The sequence below is a fragment of the Lemur catta genome, chromosome 21 (genome assembly GCF_020740605.2).
Source record: "Lemur catta isolate mLemCat1 chromosome 21, mLemCat1.pri, whole genome shotgun sequence".
NCBI classification, from domain to species: Eukaryota; Metazoa; Chordata; class Mammalia; order Primates; family Lemuridae; genus Lemur; species Lemur catta.
Window position 1 is genome coordinate 11,173,450 of NC_059148.1, and position 25,455 is coordinate 11,198,904.

Below are 25,455 nucleotides of genomic sequence, written 5' to 3' on the forward strand. Positions count from 1 at the left end.
GGCAGACTGACCAGTCACACGCCTTACTCAGTGTCTCCAAACTCAGGCCACAGGAAACCAGCCACTCCAGAAGGAAGCTCAGCTTTTCTGGGCTTAAGAGGAGACGGAGACACGTTGGAATTCCCGTAACCAATAGGCGCGGGGGCGGGGGGGGTTCCCATACACAGACAAAAAAGTGGAACCCAGGGGTAATGGGAAACTTTGACCTTGGCCAGCCAGACGCGGGGCGTGGCTTCCGTCTCAAACTGCTTAAAAGGCCGAGGAGGCTGGGCGCTCCCCACCGTGCTCCCATCAGCCTCTACCGGCCTCTCTGCCTCCGCCGGCATGCGAGACTCAGCCCCCGCCGCCATGCAGGGCCTCCTTCGGTACTTCCACCCCAGCCGGGCGTGCCGGAGCCGGGTGGCCTCAGCCGAAAGGCACCTGTGTGCCCGTGGCACTGCCCTGTGGACTCACATGCGACACCTGATGTGCAGGGGCAAGGTGGGCCGGCACGTGGGTTGGTGGGGCGGGGGGTGGGTAGGTCTCTGCCACCCGGATGTCTCCAGTGGCTCTTCTTTCCATCCCTCTGCTGCCCCAGACTCTGGGCTGCTTGTCGGCTGCTTTTGCCAGTTCTGGGTTTTCACAGGGGGGGAGGCACCCAGTGGTCGCCATTCTTGGGATGGGGGGGTAAGAGGGGGATGTCTCCTGCCCAACCTGCTTCTGGGTTTCCGTTCTTTAAAGCTCGCAGTGGTGGGGTAAACTCTCCCTTTCCTTGGGAGGGGAGGAAACACACTCTGTCCCCTTCCGTGGGCAGCAGGTGCACAGCCCCGTCTCCTCCATCCACGCCTGGTCTGGTCAGAGCCGGGAAGGGCCTGTCATCCCCTCCCACCTCTGCCTGCGGCTCACTCTGGGGGCAGGGCCACTCGGGAGATTGCTTTTTTTTGAGTGGTTTGTGCCTGACTGGTGCCTGCTCACGGACCCTGCTTCTCAGGGTGGGGGCCCTGCAGCCCAGAGTATGGCTCTGGAAACCTCCAGGGCCAGATGCAGAATGAGGACTTGTGACCAACACAGCCCCTGGAGGGAGACGTCCTGCCACCCTTTGCTTTTCTGTGTCATTCTGGCCATACGTTTCAGATGCTTGGGAAACGTTCACCAGTAGGGCCTAGAAGGGGAGGCCGGGGGGCTCCCTGCAGGAGTGTTCATGAGGTATGGTCCCTGCGCCGAAGCAAGGGATGGATACCAAGGCCGTATGTCTCCCGAAAACGGGGAGACCGAGCCTCCGCAGCCGGGAGCACGTGGCTTGGCCATGAAGGGTCAGGTGTTTTTGGCAGCCCAGACTGTGTCTGGCTGACACTGAACAGCAGGTGCCTGCAGCCCAGCTGCTGGGACGGTGCCCCGTGGGGTGGACATTCTGGGGGCTTCCTCCTGGCCCCTCACCAGCTGCGTGACATAGGGCTTGGCTCTGGGTCCTTCCGGGCCTGACGTGAAGCCCTGGTACTGGCCTGGCCTGGAGGCTTCTCCTGCCACAGGCCGGTCCGTGGCGCGTGGAGAGAAGACAGTGTTCACGATTCCCCACGCAGCCGCTCTGTGCCCTGCCCCTGGGAGGCTGCTACTGAACTCGGGTCCTAGACCGACCGCTCACCCTCCACTGAGTTTTGAGTAGCCCCTGTGGCGACAGGGAGCAGGACAGAGAAAGGCTGACGGCCGGACTTCAGCTCCCACCTGGAGAAGACGGAGGGAGGAGGGGTGCGGGGCCCCAGGCAGCAGAGGTCTGGGAGCCGTGGCGCCCTGAGGTTCCAGAGTTTCTAGCAGGTCTTCTCCTTACTCTGGACTCTCGGGCTGTGGATGGAGGTGCCGGCCACAGCCAGGCTCTGCTGCCGACGTACACGTGGAGAAGTAGCAGGTGTTGGCTCCTGCCCAGCGGGGCCTCTGCACAGACCGAGGGCCTCTGCTAATCGTGAGTCTTTGCTTTCAGTTGGACCCCCAGGCCCTGCAGGACAGAGACTGGCAACGCACCGTCATCGCCATGAACGGGGTATGTGCCCACGGGGCCCTCTGGGCGCCTGCGTCCCCCAGCGGGTCAGGGCAGCCCCTGTTCCCTCTGAAACAGTCAGAAGGCGGCTAAGCCTGAGCTGGTCTCTGGCTGGACGAGGGAGGGCTCCCTGCATGGCAGTCGCTGCACACACGAAGGAATCTTCCACTTGGTGGCTGGAGTGCAGTCCTCGGCCAGGCCCTGAGACTCCCTCCTTGAGCAGAGATCTCATGGCACCGCCAGAACGGGTAGGGTCTCGACCCGGGCTCTGGGGACTGCCCATGGGGACAGACCCCTGATTCATCTTCAGCTATCCTAAGAAAGGTTTAGAGCTTTTAAAAAAGGCATAACCACACACCAAAAAAGGCCTGGGCAGACAGGATAAAATGTTAACAATTGATAATTTTTGACTTTGTGTTATGTTACTCTCTATATGTTCTCTCTGCTTAATTTTTATTTTTTATTTATTTTTGTATTTTTTTTTTTTGAGACAGAGTCTCACTCTGTTGCCCAGGCTAGAGTGCCATGGTGTCAGCCTCACTCACAGCAACCTCAAACTCCTGGGCTCAAGCGATCCTTCTGCCTCAGCCTCCCGAGTAGCTGGGACTACAGGCATGCGCCACCATGCCCAGCTAATTTTTTATATATATTTCTTTTTTAGCTGTCCAAATCATTTCTTTCTATTTTTAGTAGAGACGGGGTCTCGCTCTTGCTCAGGCTGGTCTCAAACTCCTGACCTCGAGCGATCCTCCTGCCTCGGCCTCCCAGAGTGCTTCTCTGCTTTTTTTAAATTGCTATTAAGAAAGAAAGAGCAGCCACAGGGATTGTAGGAGGACGTTCTGCAGAAGCAGGTCCTTAAACCACCGTGTCCTTACCTGGCTGTTGCTGAGGGGCAGCCCCTCCTCACGCTGGGACCGAGACCTGCTTCCCCTGGGGGTGGACAGAGTTGCCAGGGGCCCCTGGGACCTTGGGCCGTGAGGACCAGGAGGGTGAGAGGGCTGTGCCCCTTCTTCCCACTGCAGATCGAGGTGAAACTCTCTGTCAAGTTCACCAGCAGGGAGTTCAGCTTGAAGAGAATGCCTTCCCGAAAACAGACGGGGGTCTTCGGGGTCAAGATTGCTGTGGTCACCAAGTGAGTGGCGAGGGGCTTGGGCGCGTGTACCAAGGGCACCTGTCCCTCCACGTGTTTCTGCAGGAAAGAGCAGGCGCGGTTCCCTCCTGTCTGTGCAAGGTCACTGCACGGGGAGGCCGGGCCCGGGGACGCTTGCTGTGCCTGGCACCTCCTGTGCGTGCTGCAACACCAGCTCAGGACAGTCCTCACCCCCGTCCTTGGGAGCAGCGGGCCAGCTCCTGCACCACTCTGGGAACTGCCCCAGTGCAGGGTTTGCTTCCCTTGCTTGGAACTTGTCATGGTCCCAGGTTCCTGTTGAAGAATTGTAACCCCTGCCCCTCTGTCACAAGTCAGTTGCCAGGAGAAGCCTGTGTGTAGTTTGAGGGCAGTTCTCTTGGACACAGGCCACTTCCTCCCAGAACTCATTTGCTTCCCCAGGACAGAATCGAGCCAGGCCCCTGACCTCGCTGGTCATCTGGGCCGGTGGGGACTACGTCAGTCGTTCCCTGGACGCCCTCTTGTGTCTAAACACCACTCCCTGCCCCCAGCTGCACCCCGGTCCCCTCCGCAGTGCTCTGGGAAGGCTCCAGGCACCAGCAGAGAGGGCCCATTGGCAACTACCCCGCATGAGCACAGGCGGAGGAGGGTGGTTTGGGAAAGAGCTTTGAGGTGCTCCTAAATCCAGTTGCAAAACAAAACTGAAGCTAAGGCCTCAAACAGCACTGTCTTCTGTCTTCCAAGTATTCTTAGTCCAGGGTCCTACACAGAGGGGTTGGAATTACCCGTTGCCAAGACTTGAGAAGGAAAGCAGTAGAATCTCGGGCAGCCTGTGCAGTCGCACACTCAGCAGATGTGTGTGCAGGGCCCGGGTGGGGCCGTCAGGGGAGTCACCTCTCGCACGGCAAGCGGGTGCAGGGCCAGGACCGGGCCCATCTCCCGACTCAGAGATGCCGGCCAGGACATCGTGTAGCTGCTTGTCAACCCAAGGCCTGGGATCTTTTAAATGCCCTTCCTGTGGCCGGCTGCTCTTAGAGAAGCCTCCAGGCCTTGCCCCAAAGATCAGGTGTGACTTGCAGGGTGTCTGGCTGCTTCGGTCTCTTCGGTAGCCCCGATGAGATGCGCACGGTGATAACTGCGAGTGTGAAGAAGGGAGGGGACACATGTTCAAGGCTCTGTGTGCAGCCCCAAACCCGGGCACCCTCGTCACCGTCCTCATCCCACCTCCAGGTGTGCAGACAGGTGGCAGGTCCCCCGTGCTGCAGCCTGAGCGGGGTTGCCAGGGCACTGAGGACGCTCCCCTCCCCCACAGGAGAGAGAGGTCCAAAGTGCCCTACATCGTGCGCCAGTGCGTGGAGGAGATCGAGCGCCGCGGCATGGAGGAGGTGGGCATCTACCGCGTGTCCGGGGTGGCCACGGACATCCAGGCGCTGAAGGCGGCCTTCGACGTCAGTGAGTGTCAGCCGGGGCAGTGTGGGGTGGCGGGTGGGCGGGGGTGTCCGTGCTGAGACTCTCAGAGCGCCCTGCGTGGCCCGGCCCTGTCATACCATTCTCTGGGCCTTTTTTGTTGTTGTTTTTTTTGAGACAGAGTCTCACTCTGTTGCCCGGGCTAGAGTGCCATGGCGTCAGCCTAGCTCACAGCAACCTCAAACTCCTGGGCTCAAGCGATCCTCCTGCCTCAGCCTCCCAAGTAGTTGGGACCACAGGCATGCACCACCATGCCCAGCTAATTTTTTCTGTACATATTCTTAGTTGTCCATATAATTTCTATTTTTAGTAGAGACGGGGTCTTGCTCTTGCTCAGGCTGGTCTCGAACTCCTGAGCTCAAACAATCCGCCTGCCTCGGCCTCCCAGAGTGCTAGGATTACAGGCGTGATCCACCGCGCCTGGCCTGGGCCTTTTCTATACTTACTGATTTATTATTTGAAAAAATGAGAAGACAAGAGTCTTGGGAGGAGCTTCTGCAGAGGCCAGTCTTTAAACCATCCTAGCCATAAGTGCCGCTTGCTAGGTCGGACCAGGGACTTCTGTGGGACCTCAGCCTGCCCGTCGTGGGGGTGGACAAGAGGTGCCAAAGTTTGGGGGTCAGTGCAGTTTGAGCACTGGCCAGGTTGAGAATGCGGGGGGCAAAGGGCACTCTCGTGACCCAGCTCCTGGGGTGCAGCAGTGTCCCCACCTCCGGCTCACCAGCCCTCACACACTGCACAGGAGGTAGAACTGCCCCACATGGCAGGGTGGGGCTCCAAGACACCATCAGGTCTTTGCCCAACATCCTCAGAGTGACAGGTGGCAGAACCAGGACTTTGTGCCTGCAGACCCATCCACGGGGTGCACACCACCCGCCCTGACCAGGACCCCTGGGTGGACCCTACTGTAGTTCTCGCTCCCTCTGGGCAACCAGAGCGGACCAGGCCTGTGACACAGAGGACCAGTGGCCACCTGAGCCCAGAGGGAGGCACCAGTTTAAACACTGAGACAGCTCAGCTAAGCCCAGTGCCTTCCTGCTTTCAGAAGACGCTGGCACCAGGGCAGTCGCTACATACGGGGCAGAGCCACCTGATTCCCAGCCTGGCGCCATGTCCCACCCCACTGGCCGCCCCTGGCCAGCGCATCTGGCTCTGCTGCCAGGCTGCTCCTGGCCGAACAGGGGAGAGGTGTGGGGGTGCACACGCCTCCCCGTCAGCCCTGCACAGGTGCAGAACTGCGCGCGGATGTTTGAGGAGTAAGATGAGCCACTCAAAGGGGAGGGACCCACAGAGCCGTCCGCGTGGCAAGGACAGTGCGTTAGCCAAGGCAGGGACTGCAGAAGCCCCTGCTCAGCGTCCATTTCCACGCTCTTCCCAGATAACAAGGACGTGTCGGTGATGATGAGCGAGATGGACGTGAACGCCATCGCCGGCACGCTGAAGCTCTACTTCCGCGAGCTGCCCGAGCCCCTCTTCACCGACGAGTTCTACCCCAGCTTCGCCGAGGGCATCGGTGAGTGTCTCCCGCCTCCATCCTGTCCGCTGCCGGCCTTGGGGGCTATTGTCAAAGGCAGGGCGTGGGAACCCAAGCCCTGCCCCTCTGCCGGGGTCCGAGTTCCAACCCAGCCCCGGAAAGCTGTTGCGTGTGATGCAGGGATGAGAACGGAGCCCACCTGCGAGGCCTTGCCCATCCCCGGAGGGCAGCCCGCTGTCCCTGTCCCGCAAGCAGACCGAGAGGGTGAAGCCTGCGGCTCTAAGCCCAGGTTCTGGCCCGTCAAGTGTAGGGTCAAACCCAGCCTGACCCCAGGTGAGCCTGGAGGGTGATGTCCAAGGGGGCACTGTCGTAGATGGCAGCTACAGCCTCCGTGTCACCCCTAGGGCCAGTCTGCCTGCTGCTCCTGAAGTCCCTCCCCCCCTCCTGCCCCTCACTCCACCTGCCTGGTTCATGCGGGGCTTCTCCTGCCTTGGGCTCTTACGAGGGGGCTGTGGTGGAAGGAACTGACTGAGTCAGCCCTGAGGACAGCTCTGCCCGCCAGCGCCCACTCTCACGGCCCCCCCTGCTGCTGGTCCCCGGGTGCCGTTGACCCCTTTGAGCGAGAGCAGAGGCGTTCAGGCAGCTCTCCCCACACAGGCACCTGTTACGGGTCCCCCGCTGGGGGCCAGGGTACTGTGTGAGCGGGGACGATGACAGGCTTGGGCTGGCCGGCGCCTGTGACACGGTGCCGGCTGCTCTGTCCAGCCGCCCTCGGTAGGTCTTCGGCCCACTGCTGTGACTCTGAGGAGTAACCCCCGACCTTCTGCAGCTCTTTCAGACCCCGTTGCAAAGGAGAGCTGCATGCTCAACCTGCTGCTGTCCCTGCCAGAGGCCAACCTGCTCACCTTCCTCTTCCTGCTGGACCATCTGAAAAGGTAGCCCTGGCTCTTCCGCAGGGGCCTGGGGCTCCAGGACCCCCGGCAGCAGGGTGCCCGGCTGGCCCCAGCCAGAATTCCCAGCACCCAGGGCCTTTTCTCCCTACCGCCTCCCGGGGACCAGCGCCACTGCCACCCCCGTCCCTCCCCCATCTGCCACCTTCCTTCCCCTGCACTGTGGCCTTAAGCAAAGAGCAGGGGCCTCACCACGGCCAGCAATGCAGTTGGCCTCCCCTCCTGCGCCCCAGCCCAGGTCATGGCGCGGAGCTGACCCAGGGCCTGCCAGCCTCGAGTGCTCCTGATCCTGGGCCGCTCTGACCAGAGAACCTGGGGTAGTCTGCTTCCAGCACAGCCAGGGTCGCGGTCCCTCCCTCCCTGGGTGGCTGTGCTGTGGAGCCTGCCGCCACGTTCGCCCGACCCCTCTGCCTCTGTCCCGGAGGTGTTGCTGAAACAGCACCCTCTGCTTCGGCCCCTGCAGGGTGGCAGAAAAGGAGGCAGTGAACAAGATGTCCCTGCACAACCTGGCCACGGTCTTCGGCCCCACGTTGCTGCGGCCGTCGGAGAAGGAGAGCAAGCTCCCTGCCAACCCCAGCCAGCCCATCGCCATGACCGACAGCTGGTCCCTGGAGGTCATGTCCCAGGTACGGGACACAGGCTCTAGCCCACGCCACGCTGGCCTGACAGGTGGCCTGTGCCTTCCCCACCCCGAGCCCTGCCAGTCTTCCCACCTGCATAGTATGGGGCGGCGGCCGAGAGAGAGGGACTTGCCTAGGCCCACATGGCTGGGAGGGGCAGGGAGGGCCCAGGTCACCTGGTGGTCCTGCTGGAGCCCCCAGCCTAGGGCTTAAAACAGCCCCAAGTCATGCCTCGTTGGGACGCCACCCCACGGCAGGATCCCCTGTAGGGGCTCATGTCACCAGCAGGGGCCCTCAGCACCCTGAGCTGGACTCGGGCACTTGGGCCAGGAAGGCCTCCCCACCTGCAGCCGTGAGCAGCTCTCTGAGCCGTGTTCCTCTTCCCGGGCAGGTCCAGGTGCTGCTGTATTTCCTGCAACTAGAGGCCATCCCCGCCCCGGACAGCAAGAGACAGAGCATCTTGTTCTCCACCGAAGTCTAAAGGCCCAACTTCATCTCCAAGAGGCTGGCAGAACAGCCTGGAAACCTCTGGCTAAACGGGCCCTCCGTCGAGCGGGAGCCGAACCTTCTGGAGGTGTAACTGGGCCTTTGGAGAGTGGGGCCGTCTGCCGGAGCCAGCTACCCCAAGCGGCAGGCCCACGGCCTGCGCGGATCCCAGCGCTGGCCTCAGACTGTGGCTTTCCACACTGCCACCAGAGGGCGCCCCAGGCCGGCGCGTCTGCGCATGCGGGCCCGGCCCCGGGGCACGGGGTTGAGAGAGTGATTTTTATGAACGTAACTTACCAGAGTTTAAAAGATTTCTACTGGATCACTTGTCAAGATGCACCCTCTCCGGGGAGAAGGGAACACGACCGCATTCCCTCCCTGTTGTGTCTTGAATAAACGCTGCTGCTGCTTCACACCGTGGGGGCCACGGCCCTGTCCCTGTGTGGGTGGGGGCTCGGCCGCTCCCCGACTTGGAGGCCCGACTCCGCCTGTAACAGGGTTGGAGGAGCTAAGTCGACACTGTGTAGCGTTTTGACTCCATTCACTGCTGTCTTCTTTTTCTTTCTAGAAGGATCTCTGTGCAGAAATGGGTCTGCTTCTGGCTCTTTCCCGTTGCTCTGTCGTTGCTGTTGATGCGCGGCCCCCGGGGGGGGGGCGGCCTGGGCTGCGCACTTGACGTTTGTTCTCCAGGGACAGTGGCCGCAGCCGCGCTGGCCTGTTGGCTCCGAAAGGCCTTGACCCCTCGGACCCCCCAGACCCCCCAGGCCCTCCCCTCCCCGGGCGCCCACACGGATCCTTCCTCTCCTCGCTGTCGCTCAGCAGACTCTCCACTTTTGTAGAAGTTTCCTCTTGGCGGCGGCCGCTTGCTGACGGCTTGTTTCAAAAACTTTGATCCGAAATAGCCTTTTGATACTTGAATATTTTTAAGTTTTATATACATAGTTTCTAATTTTTTTCCTAACAGATTCAGATACCTAATAAGATACTAGAATGTACTCCGTGGACAGTCCGTGTCCCGGCATTGTTTCGTCTTCCTCTGCGCGCCAGCTCTGTTGTCGCCAGGAGTCCTTTCTGAAGCCTCGGGAGCATCGGGGACGTGGGGGGTCAGGGACAGGCCCGGCACAGGGGTGGGGGGCTCCCACCCAGGGCAGGCCGAGGGACAGGCCCCCCACCCCCGCACCTGCACGGGACCCAGGGCGCGCTCTGCAGTCCCTCCTGACCACCCAGCTTAGATAAAAGGGAACCAGGGAGGCCGCCAAGTATTTCGAAGCAACAAACCCATGAACATTTGCATCACTTTTTTAAAAAGAGGGAGAGGCGGGGACAGGGAGAAAGAAAAAGGAAACAGCTCTGGAGCAGAGAGTCCCGCACTGGCCTTGCAGGAGGAGAGGATGTAGCTGAGCAGAGAGGGAAGCGTAGCTGGACTCAGGAAAACGTGTGTGGGTTGTCTGGTGACAGCACCAGTACCCAGCATCCCTCGATCCTTCCCGAGCCGCGGTGTCGGGGGCTCATGCACATGTTGATGGGCACCTCCGTGGAGCCTGGGGTACACGGGGAAGCATTTCAGCTGGGGGCCACGCGCCCCCCACTCCCCCTCTGCTCCTGGACCTGCCGAGGCAGGGAACGGAAAACAAAGCCGCTTGACAGTTTTATGTCTGTGTGTTTATTGATTTCGTGCTTTTTCTCACAAGGAGACCAGAGCCACCGTCTTAAAGCAGTGCCACCCTCCTGGGCCGTGAGGGCAAGAGAATGGGACCCTCTGCCCTCTGCACACGGCAGCCCAGTGGGCTCCTCCGGCCTGGCTTCCCTTCTCTCTCCGTCCCTCTAGCCCTGCAAGGGGAGCACATTTTGCTTAGAAAAGCCAAATCCTGCCCTTGTTTCTGTCTCTTCTGGTGTCTCATGATTTGCATCTGTCGCCTTGAAACTGGAAAGCAATATATCAATGTCTGTGCCAACTTTCCTTCCCTCCCCGACCTCCTTGCCCTTTTTACTTTTTATTTATGTAGGATGTGTGCCGTTTAATGATGGAATGACCACTCTTTTCTGTGTAGTTGTAAAAGTGCCCCCTCCGCCACTGCGCCATGGTGGCGATGGTCGTCTTGGATCTGGGGCTGCCTGTCACCTGTCTCCCGCCTCGCAGCCTGTGGGTGGCAAAGCCGACTTGGGGCTGGAGAACACAGTGTCCTCCAGGAGGGGGACTCAGCTATCCCTGCAGAGCAGGCAGAGGCCTAGGGCCTGGTGTGAGCTCTCCCGAGGCGTGGCTGCCGGACTCTGCAACTAGAAGTGATGCTTTCTTGCCGGGGGGCCCTGGTTCGGGAGCAGCGAGCTGGGCGCCCTCCCTCGAGGCAGCCCAGCCTTCCCTCGGTGTGTGGCTGGTCTCTTAGCAGCTGCGATCCTGCTTTTGAGCTCAGCCGTCTACGTACCACCACGGGGAACGGACTGCTGACAATTTCATTAAAGTTACCTGAAACTACCTGCATCAGTGGTGATTTCTGGATTAAAAAGAAAAAGCAGGATGGGTGCTGCTGGGAAGAAGCCCTGAGCTGGTGGGATGGGGTGGGGGTGCGCAGTGACAGGGCTGGGGGCCGAGGAGGCCTTGCTGTGGAGAAGCCAGGCCTGGTGGGGTCTAGGTGCCACAGACAGACACCAGCCGAGCAGCATTAGGACACGGAGCAGCAGCAGCGACTCCACCGAGTGTGGGGCAGTCTGGTTTGGGCAGGGACCATGGCCTTGCTGAGAGGAGGGACAGAGAGCAGGTGGGGCAGGCTGGCCGGTGCTCCTTGGCCATGCTGGGCCCAGGGGCAGGGAGGGCTCCAGCCACGCAGAGCCTGGGGTGTGGCTTTTACCTGCAGCCGCCGCTCTGGCATGAGGTCCTTGGTCTTGGGGGGTTTCTGCTCAGACTGGGGTTTGGTGCTGCAGCTAGGTCTGGCCTTTCTACGCCTGTGGATGGGACTTGGCTTTCTGCTCTACCTACGGCCTTGACCTCAGAAGCCCACCCAGCCCACAGGGGAGCTGCACCTGGGGTAGGGATGGGTGTGCGACGTGGGTCCTACCTTGAGCATAGCTTGGGGACAACCAGGCCACATCCGTTCGGCCTTCAGCAGTGCCTGCATCAGCTGTCACCGTGAGGCCCCACAGGGGAGCAAGGTCACCTGATAGACTGCAAGTGGCCAGTGAGGTGGCTGAAGGGTGGCTGAGCCCGGAATCTTCCTTCAACTCCCAGGAGGTGGTTCTCATCAGCCGCCTGGTCAGCTCTCTCGGGGGCGAGGGGTGCTAGTCACATGCTCTCCCATTTGCAGTGTGACCTTTCTCATCTTGTCTGCGAACACCACTGCCCGGGGAGCGTCACTGTAGCTGAGGCCAGGTCACTGACGGTAGGAGGCTGTAGAGGTGTCCTGGGGAGAGACGGGGCCGGTGACAGCAGCTCTGAGCTCAGGGTCGTCCTTCACCGGCCCGAGGCTGACCTAGGGCTCAGCAAGGGGATGTGCCTCCACCCTCGGGTGTTGCGAGGCCTTGGAGCCCCCCAACCCCCAGGGGGTTGGCAGTGGGTCCTGGCCTCGCTGGAGGAGCTGCCTGGACGACAGGCTCTTCTGCCCAGTCTGACGTCCGCCAGCGAGGCCAGGGCTGCCGCTGGCCCCACTCTCAGCGTCCAGCCCCTAAAAGGTGGCGGCACTCTCCCTCCCTTCCTGGGCACAGGGCCCTGTCACAGCTCTGTCACCAGGAGGTGATTTTTCAGGCAGGAGCTGACGGTGGGGAGCCCGGGCCCCTGGCACGGCCCAGGGGAAACCAAGGCACACAAAGCGTCTGCACCGTGGGGGCAGAGGCTGAGATCGGGGGGTCTTGATCCCTCCTGCCCCAAGCTCAGTCCCTTTCTGGTGGGTGAGGTGGGGCCAGACCTCACCCACCAGCCAGGACACGGGCACCCGGGCCGGGACCTCCTGGCATCATCGTGCCCTATCTGAATAAAGAGAAGGCAGGATTTCATAGAGAAATCTAGAAGGACTTTTATACTCACCCCCAAAACAATGCCCTGATTGCCTTAAAAGGACCGACCACAATGAGCTGTCACAAGTAGCTCTGGAAAGATAAACAGGAACAGTGAGGGGTGACAGATGCTCAGTTTTGAGGCCCAAATGGAGCAGCTGCCACGGGTCAGCAAGCAGGCTCATGGGTCACTCATGGGTGGGGGGAACTGCCAGAGCCAGGGCGGGGGCGGGTGTGGGAGCCCGGTCCGCCAGACGAGTGGGAGAGGGACGCCTGCCGAGCCCTGCGTCACCCAGTTCTCACAGTGCGGAGAGGCCAGCGGGGCGGTGACTAGACAGGCGCACACGTCAACGGTGTCCTGGAAGACAGGGCCCCGCTGCATCTCGCCATGGCCAGGTTGGAAAGACCAAGTGCCGTGGGCAGCCAAGGCCGCTCTTCCGCGAGGTCCCAAACCAGGTGGTGCTGACGGCCCCCGGCCGGGCAGCCCGGCTGGATGTCACACGGCCATGTGTCCCAGGGAAGGCCATCTCGGGGCTTCTGTGGCCAGTTCTCTAACTAGAACAGGGGGACCCAGGGACCCCAGCCCTTCCGAGGCTCAGCCCACACACCATTTTCCCCTCCTGTGGGCAGACCGGGCAGGGCCTCCCAGAAACTCTCACTTGAGAGTTTTCAGTCACTGTCAAAACGAGCCAGACAGTGAGGATGTGACATTCAGGTGTCAAAGGAGGACTGGAGCCAAAATAGGTTCAGGTTCCTGAGTAGCTGCCAGCTAAGCAGCCACTAGAAGAGAAGTCACCAGGATGGCCCGAGGCTTGGGAAAAGCCACCTTAGCCCCAGGGACTCCTTCAAGGCGTAGGTGACCTTGGACAGGTGACTTCCAGACTGCCTGGCCCAGAGGGCACCAGATGCTGCTACTGCTCGTTCACATGTAGCTGCAATTTTAATGTGGTGCAGAGTGCTGCCTTGCTGGGCACTGCTGTCCCCCTGCCCCAGGGTTGCTGTCCCGGGTCCCATCTGTGGCTGCCCAGTGCCCGGCCAGCCCAGCCTCCCAGCCCTGCCGCTGGGCTCTGGGGCAAAATGGGGCCAGACAGAGGGAAAGACAATGGAGAAAGGGAAATCGATGCTGTTTCTCCTATTTTCTGAGAACAGTATTTAAAATCTCGGAGAGGAGAAGCTGATCAGAAGTTATTTGGGGCTGGGTGCAGTGGCTCACACCTGTAATCCCAGCACTTGGGAGGCCAAGGAGAGAGGATTGCTTGAGACGAGGAGTTCGAGACCAGCCTGGGCAACATAGCGAGACCCCATCTCTACAAAAAAATAAGATAAATTAGCCAGGTGTGGTGGCATGTGCCGGTAGTCCCAGCTACTCCAGAGGCTGAGGCAGGAGGATTGCTTGAGCCCAGGAGTTCAAGGTTGCAGTGAGCTATGATTGTGCTACTGCCCTCCAGCCTGGGCAACCGAGTGAAACCCTGTCTCAAAAAAAATAAAAAAAAAAGTTATTCAGAACAAGCTGAGGCATCTGTGATCTGTGTCCGTGTTCTCCATTAGACAGACGCTGTGAGCTGTGTTTCCCAGGCAGGCCTCTTTCCTCTGGGCCAGGGAGAGAGTCCTGGGCTCCCAGTCGGGGGTGCAGGCCACAGGAGCCCTGTCCACCCCAGCAGGCTGGCCCCCGGCCTCCACCCTGCCAGGCCTCCTCCTGGCCAAGCCACGCTAGGGTGTGGGGTTGCGGCCAGTCCCGCTGCTGCCCGCTGGCATTGCCCACGCTCCATCCTCGCTCCTTCCTGACCTCCTTGGCGTTTTCCAGGCTCTACCTGGAAATGACTCTGTGGCTGTTATGACTGAATTGTTTCCCGCCAAGTTCCTGCATTGACCCTAACCCCCAGGTCGGTGTAGCTGGACGTGGGGACTTTAAGGCGGTAATTCAGGATGAGGTCGCCAGGGCAGGGCCCTAACCCGACAGGACGGGTGTGCTTACAAGCGGAGACACCAGGGGGCGCACTCCCTGCGTGTGCACAGAAAAAAGGCCACGTAAGGACACAGCGAGGAGGCGGCATCTGCCAGCCAGAAGAGGGGCCTCAGGGGAAACCAACCCTGACGGCACCTTCTGGCTTCCGTGACTGTGGCATTTTGTCACGGCAGCCCGAGCGGACTTATGCAATGGCTTCTGGCCACTGTTCTGAGCCCTCAACATGGAGCCTGCCCGTGCTGTTCCACGTTCATGACCCTCTTAGAGGGGCCCAGGGTGTCAACTGACCGCACAGAGGGCTGGGGGCTGTCACCGCCCTCAGCCAGGGCTACATCAGTGAGCCCCTGGGACAGACACCTCCCACGTGGCCTCGTCTTCCTACGGTCTATGCCAATGTCTTCCAATCCAGTCACCCTGAAGCTCCTAATCCCACCCACCCGCCAGGCGAGGACCTTGCAAGGGGGGTCCCTCCCCTGCTCGGAACCCACCGCCTCTGCCCATCAGCACACTCTCTCACTGTAGCTTTCCGCAGGCAGGAAAAGAGGCGGGAACACCCCGAGCTGGCCCCTCCAGGCCCCCCAGCTATGGCCCTTGGGTCTCCTTCTCCATCAAGTTCCTGGGAGGGCCCCTGCCGGCCTGGTGGTCTCGCCTCTCCTGCCCATTCCCTCCGTGCCCAGGACGGCCTGGCTCTGCCTGGTAGCACAAGGCCCTGAGTGGCCTGGCCAACAGTGGCTCCAGCCCTGACATCTCTGATGTGGATACGTCTACCTCCCTTGCCCTGGTCCCTTCTCCTTCCCTGGCTGCTGAGACAGGCCAGGCCTGGTGACAATTTAAGATTAGTTCCTCCCCAGGGTGGTTTTCTCAACAGGATTGTCTTTCTTTTCTCCAGATCTTTCTAAAATCCTGAACTGCTCCAGGTTTTCGTGTAAACGCAGCATCATTTATTTATAGCTGAGCTTTGGGTTCAAAACCTTCCCCTGACTGGATGCGGTGGCTCATACCTATCATCCCAGCATGCTGGGATCTGAGACAGGAGGATCATTTGAGGCCAGGAATTCGAGGCTGGAGTGAGCTGTGATCGCACCATTGCACTCCTGCCTGGGTGACAGAGCCAGACCCCGTCTCCAAAAAATAGAAATTTTACAAATAAAAATCATCCCTACTTTTTACTGATTTGCTTAAAATTTGCCCTCAACTAAATATCCACCCCCTCCCCTTTTTTTTTGAGACAGAGTCTCACTCTGTTGTCCGGGCTAGAGTGAGTGCCATGGTGTCAGCCTAGCTCACAGCAACCTCAAACTCCTGGGCTCAAGGGATTCTCCTGTCTCAGCCTCCTGAGTAGCTGGGACTACGGTCGAGCACTACCACACCCAGCTAACTTTTTCTATTTTTAGTGGAGACAGGGTCTTGCTCTTGCTCAGGCTGGTCTCGAACACCGGGTGCGGTGGCTCACGCCTGTAATCCTAGCACTCTGGGAGGCCGAGTAGGGAGGATCGCTTGAGCTCAGGAGTTCGAGACCAGCCTGAGCAAGAACAAGACCCTGTCTCTACTAAAAATAGAAAAAGTTAGCTGGGCGTGGTAGTGCTCGACCGTAGTCCCAGCTACTCAGGAGGCTGAGACAGGAGAATCCCTTGAGCCCAGGAGTTTGAGGTTGCTGTGAGCTAGGCTGATGCCACGGCACTCACTCTAGCCCGGACAACAGAGTGAGACTCTGTCTCAAAAAAAAAAAAAAAAAAAAGAGAGAGCTGTTGTGTCCCAAAGACGATTCTTGAAGAGATGTGGGCCTGTGAACTTTGAGATGTGTGCAGGGTCCCCAGGAGGCTCCTGTGTGAGATGACATCCCTGGTTTGGAATCCCCTGCACAGAATTTAGAAGCTAAGACTTGGTTCTATCTCTTGGACCACTAACAGCTCTCTGAGCCTTATGTGTTAAATAAGGGTCAAAGGAGACACTTTGACACATGCCAGTAAATATTATGGAAGCCTCAGGGAAGCTGCGTTGGAAATCCCTTCATCTGGGTCAACCCAGCTCTTCTCGGGTCTCCACCATGATGTGTCATTGGTGTGAAAGTTGTCAGAATTGAAATGGAGCCCCTTGTGTTAAAAATCCTGACAAATAGAGCCCGGAAGGCCATGAGGGAGGGTTCTCATGCATGAGTGCCGGGTAATAAGAAGTAACACAAAAGACCACAAAACCACCACTGAGCACAGAGGTCAGCAAAATCTTACACACACACACACACACACACACACACACACACACACACACACACACAGAGTGCTGTTATTGATCCTTGGAGCCAAGGATAATTATCTCAAAACAATTACAGAATCCTCCTCGCTTTTCCTCTAAAAACCTTTGTCTTCCTTTCACTCCTGGACGTGCCCATGGCTCGCTATGGTGCCGCATTCCCATTGCAACGCCTATTCCTAAACAAACATCGTGTTCTTTTAGAGCGCCTCCCTCTCTGTTATTTAGGCCGACACTGGCCTCCTGTGTTCCCCAGTGGAATGGGAAAACAAAGTGTTTTTCCTCGCTATACTCAGACTCAACCCAGAACACTTCTGTGACCAAATGTGTGGATTTTCCTCCCACGGACCCGATTCTCCAACACCAGCTGGGGGTCCTACAGTTCAATTCGATTCTAGCGCGAACCAGAGTCAGCGCAGACCCCACGAGTTAAGGGCTTAGTCCCATAAGACTGTCCCCGCGTCGGACGGCAATTGCAGGTAGTGGGTGCCCAGGTTGTGCCCAACTTCTGTCTGACTCGGCTACAAATTGGAGGTTCCCATCACGCCCGTCTCAGGTGTGATAATTCGCTAGAACAGCTCCCAGAACTCAAGAAGACACTTGATTACATTTACCTGATGAACGTAAAAGGATACAACTCAAGCACAGCTAGAGGGAAGAGAGGCACAGGGTCGTATGTATTGGGGGTGGCACGGAATTTCTGTGCCCTCTTGGGTGCCACCTCCAGGTGTTCAGCAACCCAAAAGCCCTCCCAACCCATCCTTTTTGGGTTTTTACGGAGGCTTCATTACATAAGCAGCACTGATTAAATTACTGGCCATTGGGGGTTGGCTCAATCTTCAGCCCCTCCCCGCTCCCTGGAGATTGGGGGATTTGGCTGAAATTTCCAACCCTCTAATCCTGTGGTTGGTTCCCTTGGCAACCAGCCCCATCCCAAGGCTGCCCCTAGTCCCCGGCCACCTGTGGTCCATTAGCATGCCCCCGAAGACACTTACCACTTAGGCGCTGCGTGCCAGGAATTGGGATGAAGACCAAAATGGGTATTTCTTCTTACTGAAGGAAACCAGAATAGTTCACCCCAAAATATATTCCTTTCGCACATTTCGAGATGGCTACTCAGAAGGGCTGCAAATGCGAATAGCCCTGAAAAGCTCTTTTTGGGGAGGAGATTTGCATCTGTAGAGGAAATCTATTAATACGTTAGTGAAGAGAAGTCAACAGTAGATGCAAACAGGCTTTCTCCGAGGCTCCCTTATCCATATCTAGGACAGATTAACAGGAAAGGGAGACTAAAAGGGAGTAAAGCCTGGCACTTATTTTTAATTTCTTTTTTTTTTTTTTTTTTTTGAGACAGAGTGTCACTTTGTTGCCAGGGCTAGAGTGAGTGCCGTGGCGACAGCCTAGCTCACAGCAACCTCAAACTCCTGGGCTTAAGCCATCCTACTGCCTCAGCCTCCCTAGTAGCTGGGACTACAGGCATGCGCCACCATGCCCGGCTAATTTTTTCTATATATATATTTTTTAGTTGGCCAGATAATTTCTTTTTATTTTTAGTAGAGACAGGGTCTTGCTCTTGCTCAGGCTGGTCTCGAACTCCTGACCTCGAGCAATCCACCCGCCTCGGCCTCCCAGAGTGCTAGGATTACAGGCGTGAGCCACCGCGCCCGGCCTATTTTTTATTTCTGTTAGAGCTGGGGTCTTACTGTGTTGCTCCGGCTGGAGTGCAGTGGCTGTTCACAGGTGTGACCACAGCGCACTACAGCCTTAATTCCTGGCTTCAAGCGATCCTCTCACGTAGCTGGGACTCCAGGTGTGGGCCACTGCGCCTGGCTTAAAGTGTGACCCTTTTAAAAGTCCAACAGAGAAACCTCTACCGCAGGCCGCATCTGTGCTCTTTCTGAGAGAAGCTCTGAGATTCCCTGAGAGATTCTCATCTGGGTAATAAGACGGCCTTTGCTTGCTTTCTTCCCTCCCTCCACTCTCCCACAACCTGTGACACTGCCTCCTCCTTCCCCCCACATCCCCCAAACCCTATCTCCTATTCCCATGAACCAACTCTGTGCTTCCCCAGACATCAGTCCAAATCTCAGCCCTGACAGCCACGAGCTGTGTGACCTTGAGCATATTCATTGACCTCTCTGTGCCTCCAGTTCTTCCTGTGAACAATGCAATATTCCCACGCTGTCAGGGGTGTTGGGGGACAGGTCCCCTCCTTCCCTCCCTCCCTCCTGTCTCTCTCTTTCTTTTTAGAAGGGGGTCTCACTTTGTCACCCAGGCTGGAGTGCAGTGGCACAATCACAGCTCACTGCAGCCTTGAACTCCTAGGCTTGAGCCATTCCCTCACCTCAGTCTCCCAAGTAGCTGGGACTACAGGTGCGCATCACCATGCCCAGCTAATTTTAAAATTTTTTGTAGAGACCGGGTCTCCACATGTTGCTCAGGCTGGTCTCAAACTCCTGGCCCAAAGTGATACCCTGCTCGGCCCCTGACAGTGCTGGGATTACAGGTGTGAGCCACCACACCCACCCAGGTCCTCTTTCTGTAACCTCAGTATGATAAAAAAACTTCAGTCCTCCGGCCCCTCCTTTGACTCTCATGTTTGTGTATGACTCCCAAGTCTATATGCACGTTAATAACTTTGTATGCCTTCTTTTTTTTCCTGTTGATCTGTCTTTTATTACAGAGGTGTCCTAGCTAAGAATTTATGAGTGCTGGGAAAGCCAATTACACATTTTTTCTTGCCTAAATTATTTATCACACTATCATACCAGTGCTGGGTGGAGTCGGATCAGGAGGCCAGTAAAGGGTCATTGCTTCCTACACTGGGGGCCTGGACGCTGAGAAATGATAAGAGGGACTGTTTCCTGACCCCCTACCTCACGCCAGGCCCTGTCCTCAGGATGCTTAGTCTCCGGATAGACGGACTTAAATGCATCATTACTGTGTACGAGGGCTGCCCAGAAAGTATCCAGCCATTGTCAATAAAATGGGAACAGGCCGGGCTGGGTGGCTCATGCCTGTAATCCCAGCACTCTGAGAGGGTGAGGCAGGAGGATCGATTGAGGTCAAGAGTTTGAGACCAGCCTGATCAAGAATAAGACCACCTCTCTACTAAAAATAGAAAAATTAGCCAGGTGTGGTGGTGCTTGACTGTAGTCCCAGCTACTTGGGAGGCTGAGGCAGGAGCATTGCTTGAGTCCAGGAGTTTGAGGTTGTTGTGAGCTATGATGAGGCCACTGCACTCTACCCAGGGTGACAAGGCAACAGAATGAGACTCTGTTTAAACAAAACAAAAACAAAAACAAAACCCAAGAACATATTACATGGCTGGATACTTTCCGACAGCCCTGGTATTAGCTGTGTGTTTGCTCTGTGCAAAGTGCATGGAAGAGAAGCATGGTGTGCAGGGGTGTTTAATAGGGTGGAACCCTGTTACTTAGTCCCCAACGCCCCTGACAGGTATGGGAGTATTGCCACTGGTCACAGGAGAAATGGAGGCACAGAGAAGTTAAGGAACATGCCCAAGGTCACACAGCCTATAGCTGTCCGAGCCAGGGTTTGAACTCAAGTCTGGGGAAAACATGGAACTGGCACAAGGGAAGCACCAGCTCACCATTCCTCTTGTTGGCCTCAGTTTCCATGACTGTGAAATGGGAGGGTGAGACTATCTCTGATCTCTGCAGGCCATGAAGAAGGGTGGACAGCCTGACCCAAGTCATTGTCCTTCCCGTGTTTCTAGCTGGGCATCCCAGGGAGCCTCCCAGCCTCCGGGCCCTGGTCACTGGGTACACGGGTGAGTGGGCGTGGCTGGGAGAGCAGGCAGCTCATCTCTGTTTGCAGACACTCCTCTGCTTGGCTAACAGTTGCATATTTCCAGGACCCAGAGCTCGGCTGGCTCCAAGGGAGGCATGTGAAGAATCCCAAGCCCGATGTCCTGGCACTCAGAGCTGATTGCTTGCTAACCGTTGGGAACAGTTGTTTTCTGATTAAAACTTGGCCTGCAGCCCCCACTGGTTCTGTATCCTCCAGCTGTGGTGCAGACAGAGGCAGCTGGGCCCGAGTCAGGTGGTCAGTGGTAGGGTGGGCCTTGGGGTGTGGTGCTCGGAATGAGCTGAGCAGGTCATCGGGAAGCCAGAGGTGCCAGGAGACAGAGGGTCCTGGGGGCGGAGCTTGGTGCATCTCAGTGGTGACAAGGCCCTGGCACTGCAGGGCCAGCAGGGCCTGGCAGGAGGGCAATGTCAGCCCCTGAGGCTGGGGCACTCTTAGCTCATGAGTAGAGGTGTCAAAAGACAAAATTACAGCAAATTTAGCCTAAAGATCTTAATTGGCTTTATTTACAATTCTAAAATCAGGCAACACTCCATTCCATAAAATAGAATGAGTGTTCTGATGAGCTGAGCAGAGGAAGTTGGTTTTATTAATATAACAGAAAAGGGCTGAGGAACGCAGAAACAGAATGCAGAGGATTGGTCATTTCAAAGGCATTTTTTTTTTTGTTTTTTGAGACAGAGTCTCACTCTGTTGCCCGGGCGAGTGCCCTGGCATCAGCCTAGATCACAGCAACCTCAGACTCCTGGGCTCAAGTGATCAAAGGCATTTTCCTTACAAAGGTTAAAGCAGAGGAGACTTCCTTATCATGCCGGCTAAAACTGGCCTGTCTGGGGGTTTGGCTATTCTCTCTCTGTCTCCTGATTTCTAGGAAGGTCAGATAACACCTTAATTTCAGTTTGGTGACGGGGGAACTTTAGCATGGGTGACTCCATTCTGGCTTGGTCTGCGGGGGCCCAGTGCAGGAGCTCAGACTGAAATGATGGCCTCCTAGAAGTTTCATTTAACAGAGGTCATGGCAGTGTCTCGAACCCTGCCACTTGGGGCTGGGCCCTGGGAGGGGCTCTTGTACCCGCAGATGGTCTCCTGCCCCCCCAGGGCTGGGCACTTGCTCAGGTCCCCACTTGGCTCTCAGCCAGTAGCTGCCCCAATTGCTTGTTCTTCCTGTCCCTCCAGTCCTGGGAGCTGAGGAGGATGGGCAAGGACAGGAGAGCGAGGGGTGGGTGAGGCTGATGGGACCACCCAGATGCTGCACTGAGGTCCAGCATGGTACCTGGCGTGGAGTCTGTGTGGCTTTGTGCCCCACCCCCAGATCACTCACCTCCCCTCTGACCCCCTCTCCAACCCAGGTCCCCTGACTGCTAGGGTCACCCTCTCCATCCTGTGCGTGCCACCAGGCCAGTCTTCGTAAAGAAGACCTCACAGCATGTCTCTCCCTTGTCCCAAAGCTGCAGTGACTGACCCTGTCCACACTCTAGAATTGAGGTTCCAAGACCTGGTGGGGAGGACTGTCTGGTCCCCTATCTGCACCTCTGCGTGCCTAGCCTTGTCTTCGGTCCCTGAGGATGCTGTTTGCCTTCCCTTCTTCTTTCTCATGCTGTCCACTGCCCCCTCTCCTTAGGGAAACCCTCCTCAAATGCCACCTCCTCCAAGAATCCTGCTGATGGTGCCAGGAAACCTCAGCAGCAATCTCACCTGATGTAAGACAAGGTCACGCTGCTGCCCCAGCCAGAGAAGGCTCTTAGAGGCTTGGGACCCGGCTGAACCCACCTCTGCTCTTTCCAGCCTTGGGTACAGCATCCGGCGGCCCTCCAGGTCTGGTGCCAGGTTGCTGTTCAGGAAATGTCTGCTCAGCAACCTCCTGTTTGGTGGAAAATGGCTCTTTGGCTTTAGAATTTCAATGGTAGAAAATCCATTTTTGTGGCTTTTGCTCATTAAGAGCATTTCTGTTATGTTCAAGAATGTTCATAGGAATTTTGTTCCTAATGTTAAAGGGTAATTTTTAAAAAGTAAAATCATGGCTCTCACACAAATATAAAATAAACATGTGTCAAAGAGTTTAACTCATTAATGATGAGGGAATTGATAAAATGTTACTATTAGTTAAAAGGAAAATTCAAAGATCAGAGACACAGATTAGGAATATTGAAATAAGTTTGCAAATGGAGGCAAAACTTGCCTTCTGCAGGGTTGGGGAGGGTTGTCCCTAGATAAGAATCATTTGCATTGCTATCAGTTTTCTACAATTTACAGAGTTGCAGTAGATCTCCAAGGCAATAAAAGGCCCAGAGACCCCCACAGAATGAGAATCAGATAACTTAGAAGGGTGTGTGCTAATTATGCATAGCTTTCCATGGGAGATGCCAGGGATCTTTTCTGCTTATTCCAATTTTCCTTACACTAATAGCTCACAACTGGAAACAACCCAAATGTCTATCAATAGAACGGATAAACTATGGTATCATAAATTTATACAATGGAATGCTACACAGCAACCAAAATGACATTCATGTCATGTGCCACAGATACATGCAACAAGACAGATGAATCTCACAGACCGCATGTTGAGAGAAAGGAGGCAGACACAAAAGAATGCATACTTGTAGAAGGCTAAATAATGGCCCCCAAAGATATCAGGTCCTAATCTCTGAAATCTGTAAATGCTACCTTATTTGGAAAAAGGTCTTTGCAGATTTGGTAAATTAAGGATCTTGTGACAAGAGATTATCCTGGGTTATCCAGGTGGGCCCTAAATGCCATCACAACTGTCCTTGTAACAGAGAATCAAGCTGGGTGTGGTGCTGCAAGCCTGTGATCCCAACTACTTGAGAAGTTGAGTGGGGAGGATCACTGGAGCACAGGAGATCGGACACTGCAGAGAGCTATGAGCATGCCACCGTACTCCAGTCTGGACAACAGAGCAAGACTCTAAAAATAAAAATTAAAATACAAGAAAGATACAAATCAGTATGTACAGTACTATTTATGTAAAAAAAAATGCAAAAGAACATACCTGTTTATTTGGACATCTGTTTATATTCATAAATATCTCTAGAAGGATATCAAGAAAGTGACATACTTGGTTGCATCCGGAGAACTACAGGAGTGGCGTTGAGGTTGACATACTGCCTTCTGAATTTTGTAATATGCAAATGTATTACCTATTCAGAAATAAATGAAAAATATTAAAACAAAAACCACAGGGAATCACATGAATAACTTTATGCCAATGATTTTGAAAACAATGACAAAAAAGACAGTTTTATAGAAAAATAGAACTTAGAAAAATTAAGTAGGAAGAAACAGAAAAATCTGTCTAGATCTAGAACCATTACAGACATTGAACGCTTAGTTTAAAATCTATACCCCATCTCCTCAAAAATCTCACAAAGACAAACCAAAGAAAAACACCTGGCCTGGATGATTTTATAAGCGAGGTCAGCAAACATCAGAAAAAACAGAAAGTCCTGATCTTAAAATCTTCCAGAAAAAGAAGAAAATGGAATTCCCCACAACTCATTGTGAATTTAGTATAAGCTTAATACCAAACCAGACATGGACAGCACAAGAAGCCAAAAGTGTAGGGCCACTTCTTTTATGTATGTGCAAAAATACTAACAATATTAGCAAAGAGTCCAGCTATGTATTAAAATATATCAAGACTAAGTTTTGTTTTTCCTAGCAACCTAAAATGATGTAATAAAAGAAAAACTTATTAAAGTAGTTCAAACTATCAAAGGAAAAATCCTGTAGGATAATTGCAATGCGTTCTCTTTAACTTGACAAAGAAAATATGCATGCGTGTGCGTGTGTGTCTGGTTGCTCACGTGTGTTGTGTCTGCGCTCCCTGATGCACTGGGAGCGCCAGGAGGGCAGAGCTTGTGTGGTTTTTGTCCCATTGTCTGGCTTCTGCCTAGGCGTCTTCCTTGGCACCCTGTAAATACGTGCTGCAGGAATGACGGACCTCCGCGCTGAGCAGAGCCTTTGGGACTAGTGGACTCTAGGTAACATCCCGCTTGCCCGGTGGGGGTCTCCGGGTGCACACACCTGCCCAGGTTCCAGCACGAGACCTGACGCATGCGTACTAGCTACCCGGGCGACGTTCGTGAACGGCCAAGAGGCAAGGCGCCTGCGCAACCCAGCGCCCCGAGGGACGCGAGTCGGGTGGGTGGGGCAGTGGGCGCCTGCGCGGTGGCAGGATGTGGGCGGGGCCGGCACGGCGCTTGCGCAGGCGGCCGCGGCCGTGCGGGGCGGTGAAGGGGCGGGCCGGGGGCGGGGGCCGCGAGGGAGGCTGGGCGGGGCGGGCCGGGCGAGCCGCGCCGAGGGGTTGGCTGCTGCCCTGAGGCCGGACTCAACGGATCCCGGCCGCGCCACCGGGCCAGCCCGCCGCCCGGCCCCAGCCCGGAGCCAGCGAGCGAGCGATGCGGCGCCCCGCGGTAAGAGCCAGGGCCCGGTCCCCTCACCGTGCGCCAGGGACTCAGTTCACCTCAGCGCCGCCCGCGCGGCCAGGCCCGGGCGGCCCCGCAGACCCCGGCGGGCCCCGCGCCTGCGCCGTCCCCCTCCTGGACCACCCCCCTCCCCTGCGCCCAGCACGTCCCGCGCCTGCGCCGTCTCCTTGCCCGAGTCTCCGGTTCCCTGCTCCTGAGTCCCCCGGGACTCGCGGGCGGCAGTCCGCTGGTTTTGGGGCCCAGCTGGTTCTGGGCCCCCCAGGTCGCTTCCGTGCCGAGAGGCGGGGTCCGACCCTCGCGCTTTGCTTTCCCGGCGCCCCGGGAGAGGCCGGCGCCGCCGCCCCATCGCCCTGGTCCCCTCCCTCGGACGGGGACAGTGTTGCTCCGCGGTCCTCAGGACGCGGCGCGGGAGGCGGGGGCCGCGGGCAGAGTACCCGGGGCTGCTGCGGGTACTGCTGCAGCCGGGGCCCGCGCGCCGCTTCGCTGGGAGGGCAGCCCGAAGCAAGGCGGACTGTCCTTTCTTCTCGAGGCTTGGTTAATTGCATCAGGTTGGATGTGCTTTGCTGAGGAAAATTTGCGTTTCCAGCAATTTGGTACTTGTATTAGCTTACGTGGTTCAGTTTAAGACATCGTAGTCCAGTCTTTGGCAAGCTGCCCTGGAGATGACTGGAAAAGAAATCAGTTTCCAGGTAGTTCTAGCCTATTTACGGACCAAGCAAGAATTCCTGTGATCATTCAAATGTAGGGGACCTTGATTTGTTGATGCTCTTGATGATTTGTTGGAAAGTAGCAGGAAGGGCCAGGAAAAATTCCCATAAATTTGTTGCTTAACTGATTACAGGGGAAAAATGTTTTTGTTGTAA

At 56.5% G+C, this 25,455-nt stretch overlaps 2 protein-coding genes and 2 long non-coding RNA genes across 5 annotated transcripts in view; 2 read left to right on the top strand and 2 right to left on the bottom strand.

The window, feature by feature from the left end:
• BCR (BCR activator of RhoGEF and GTPase) overlaps window positions 1-8,529 on the top strand; it is a 114,705-nt gene extending 106,176 nt beyond the window's left edge. Inside the window, exons 17-23 of the mRNA XM_045534212.1 lie at window positions 1,955-2,014; window positions 3,034-3,143; window positions 4,432-4,571; window positions 5,965-6,099; window positions 6,890-6,995; window positions 7,474-7,636; window positions 8,022-8,529. Of these exons, the coding sequence (XP_045390168.1) occupies window positions 1,955-2,014; window positions 3,034-3,143; window positions 4,432-4,571; window positions 5,965-6,099; window positions 6,890-6,995; window positions 7,474-7,636; window positions 8,022-8,111 (804 nt within the window). The 3' untranslated portion in view covers window positions 8,112-8,529. The remainder of the gene's footprint in view (window positions 1-1,954; window positions 2,015-3,033; window positions 3,144-4,431; window positions 4,572-5,964; window positions 6,100-6,889; window positions 6,996-7,473; window positions 7,637-8,021) is intronic.
• Window positions 8,530-9,777: 1,248 nt separating this feature from the next.
• LOC123625698 lies at window positions 9,778-13,355 on the bottom strand. Of its 2 annotated transcripts, none has more exons than XR_006730620.1 (4): window positions 13,316-13,355; window positions 12,132-12,193; window positions 11,170-11,511; window positions 9,778-9,946 (listed from the first exon to the last, which is right to left on the bottom strand). It is a non-coding gene; the product is annotated as an uncharacterized LOC123625698 (long non-coding RNA). The 2 variants fall into 2 exon arrangements; XR_006730619.1 differs by lacking the exon at window positions 13,316-13,355 and adding an exon at window positions 12,404-12,996.
• Window positions 13,356-13,380: 25 nt separating this feature from the next.
• On the bottom strand, window positions 13,381-24,344 carry LOC123625699. Its single transcript, XR_006730621.1, has 4 exons — window positions 24,192-24,344; window positions 23,224-23,305; window positions 17,312-17,492; window positions 13,381-13,407 (listed from the first exon to the last, which is right to left on the bottom strand). It is a non-coding gene; the product is annotated as an uncharacterized LOC123625699 (long non-coding RNA).
• Window positions 24,345-24,420: 76 nt separating this feature from the next.
• SPECC1L (sperm antigen with calponin homology and coiled-coil domains 1 like) overlaps window positions 24,421-25,455 on the top strand; it is a 142,406-nt gene continuing 141,371 nt past the window's right edge. Inside the window, exon 1 of the mRNA XM_045534215.1 lies at window positions 24,421-24,580. The gene's annotated coding sequence lies outside the window, so the exon portion shown is untranslated. The remainder of the gene's footprint in view (window positions 24,581-25,455) is intronic.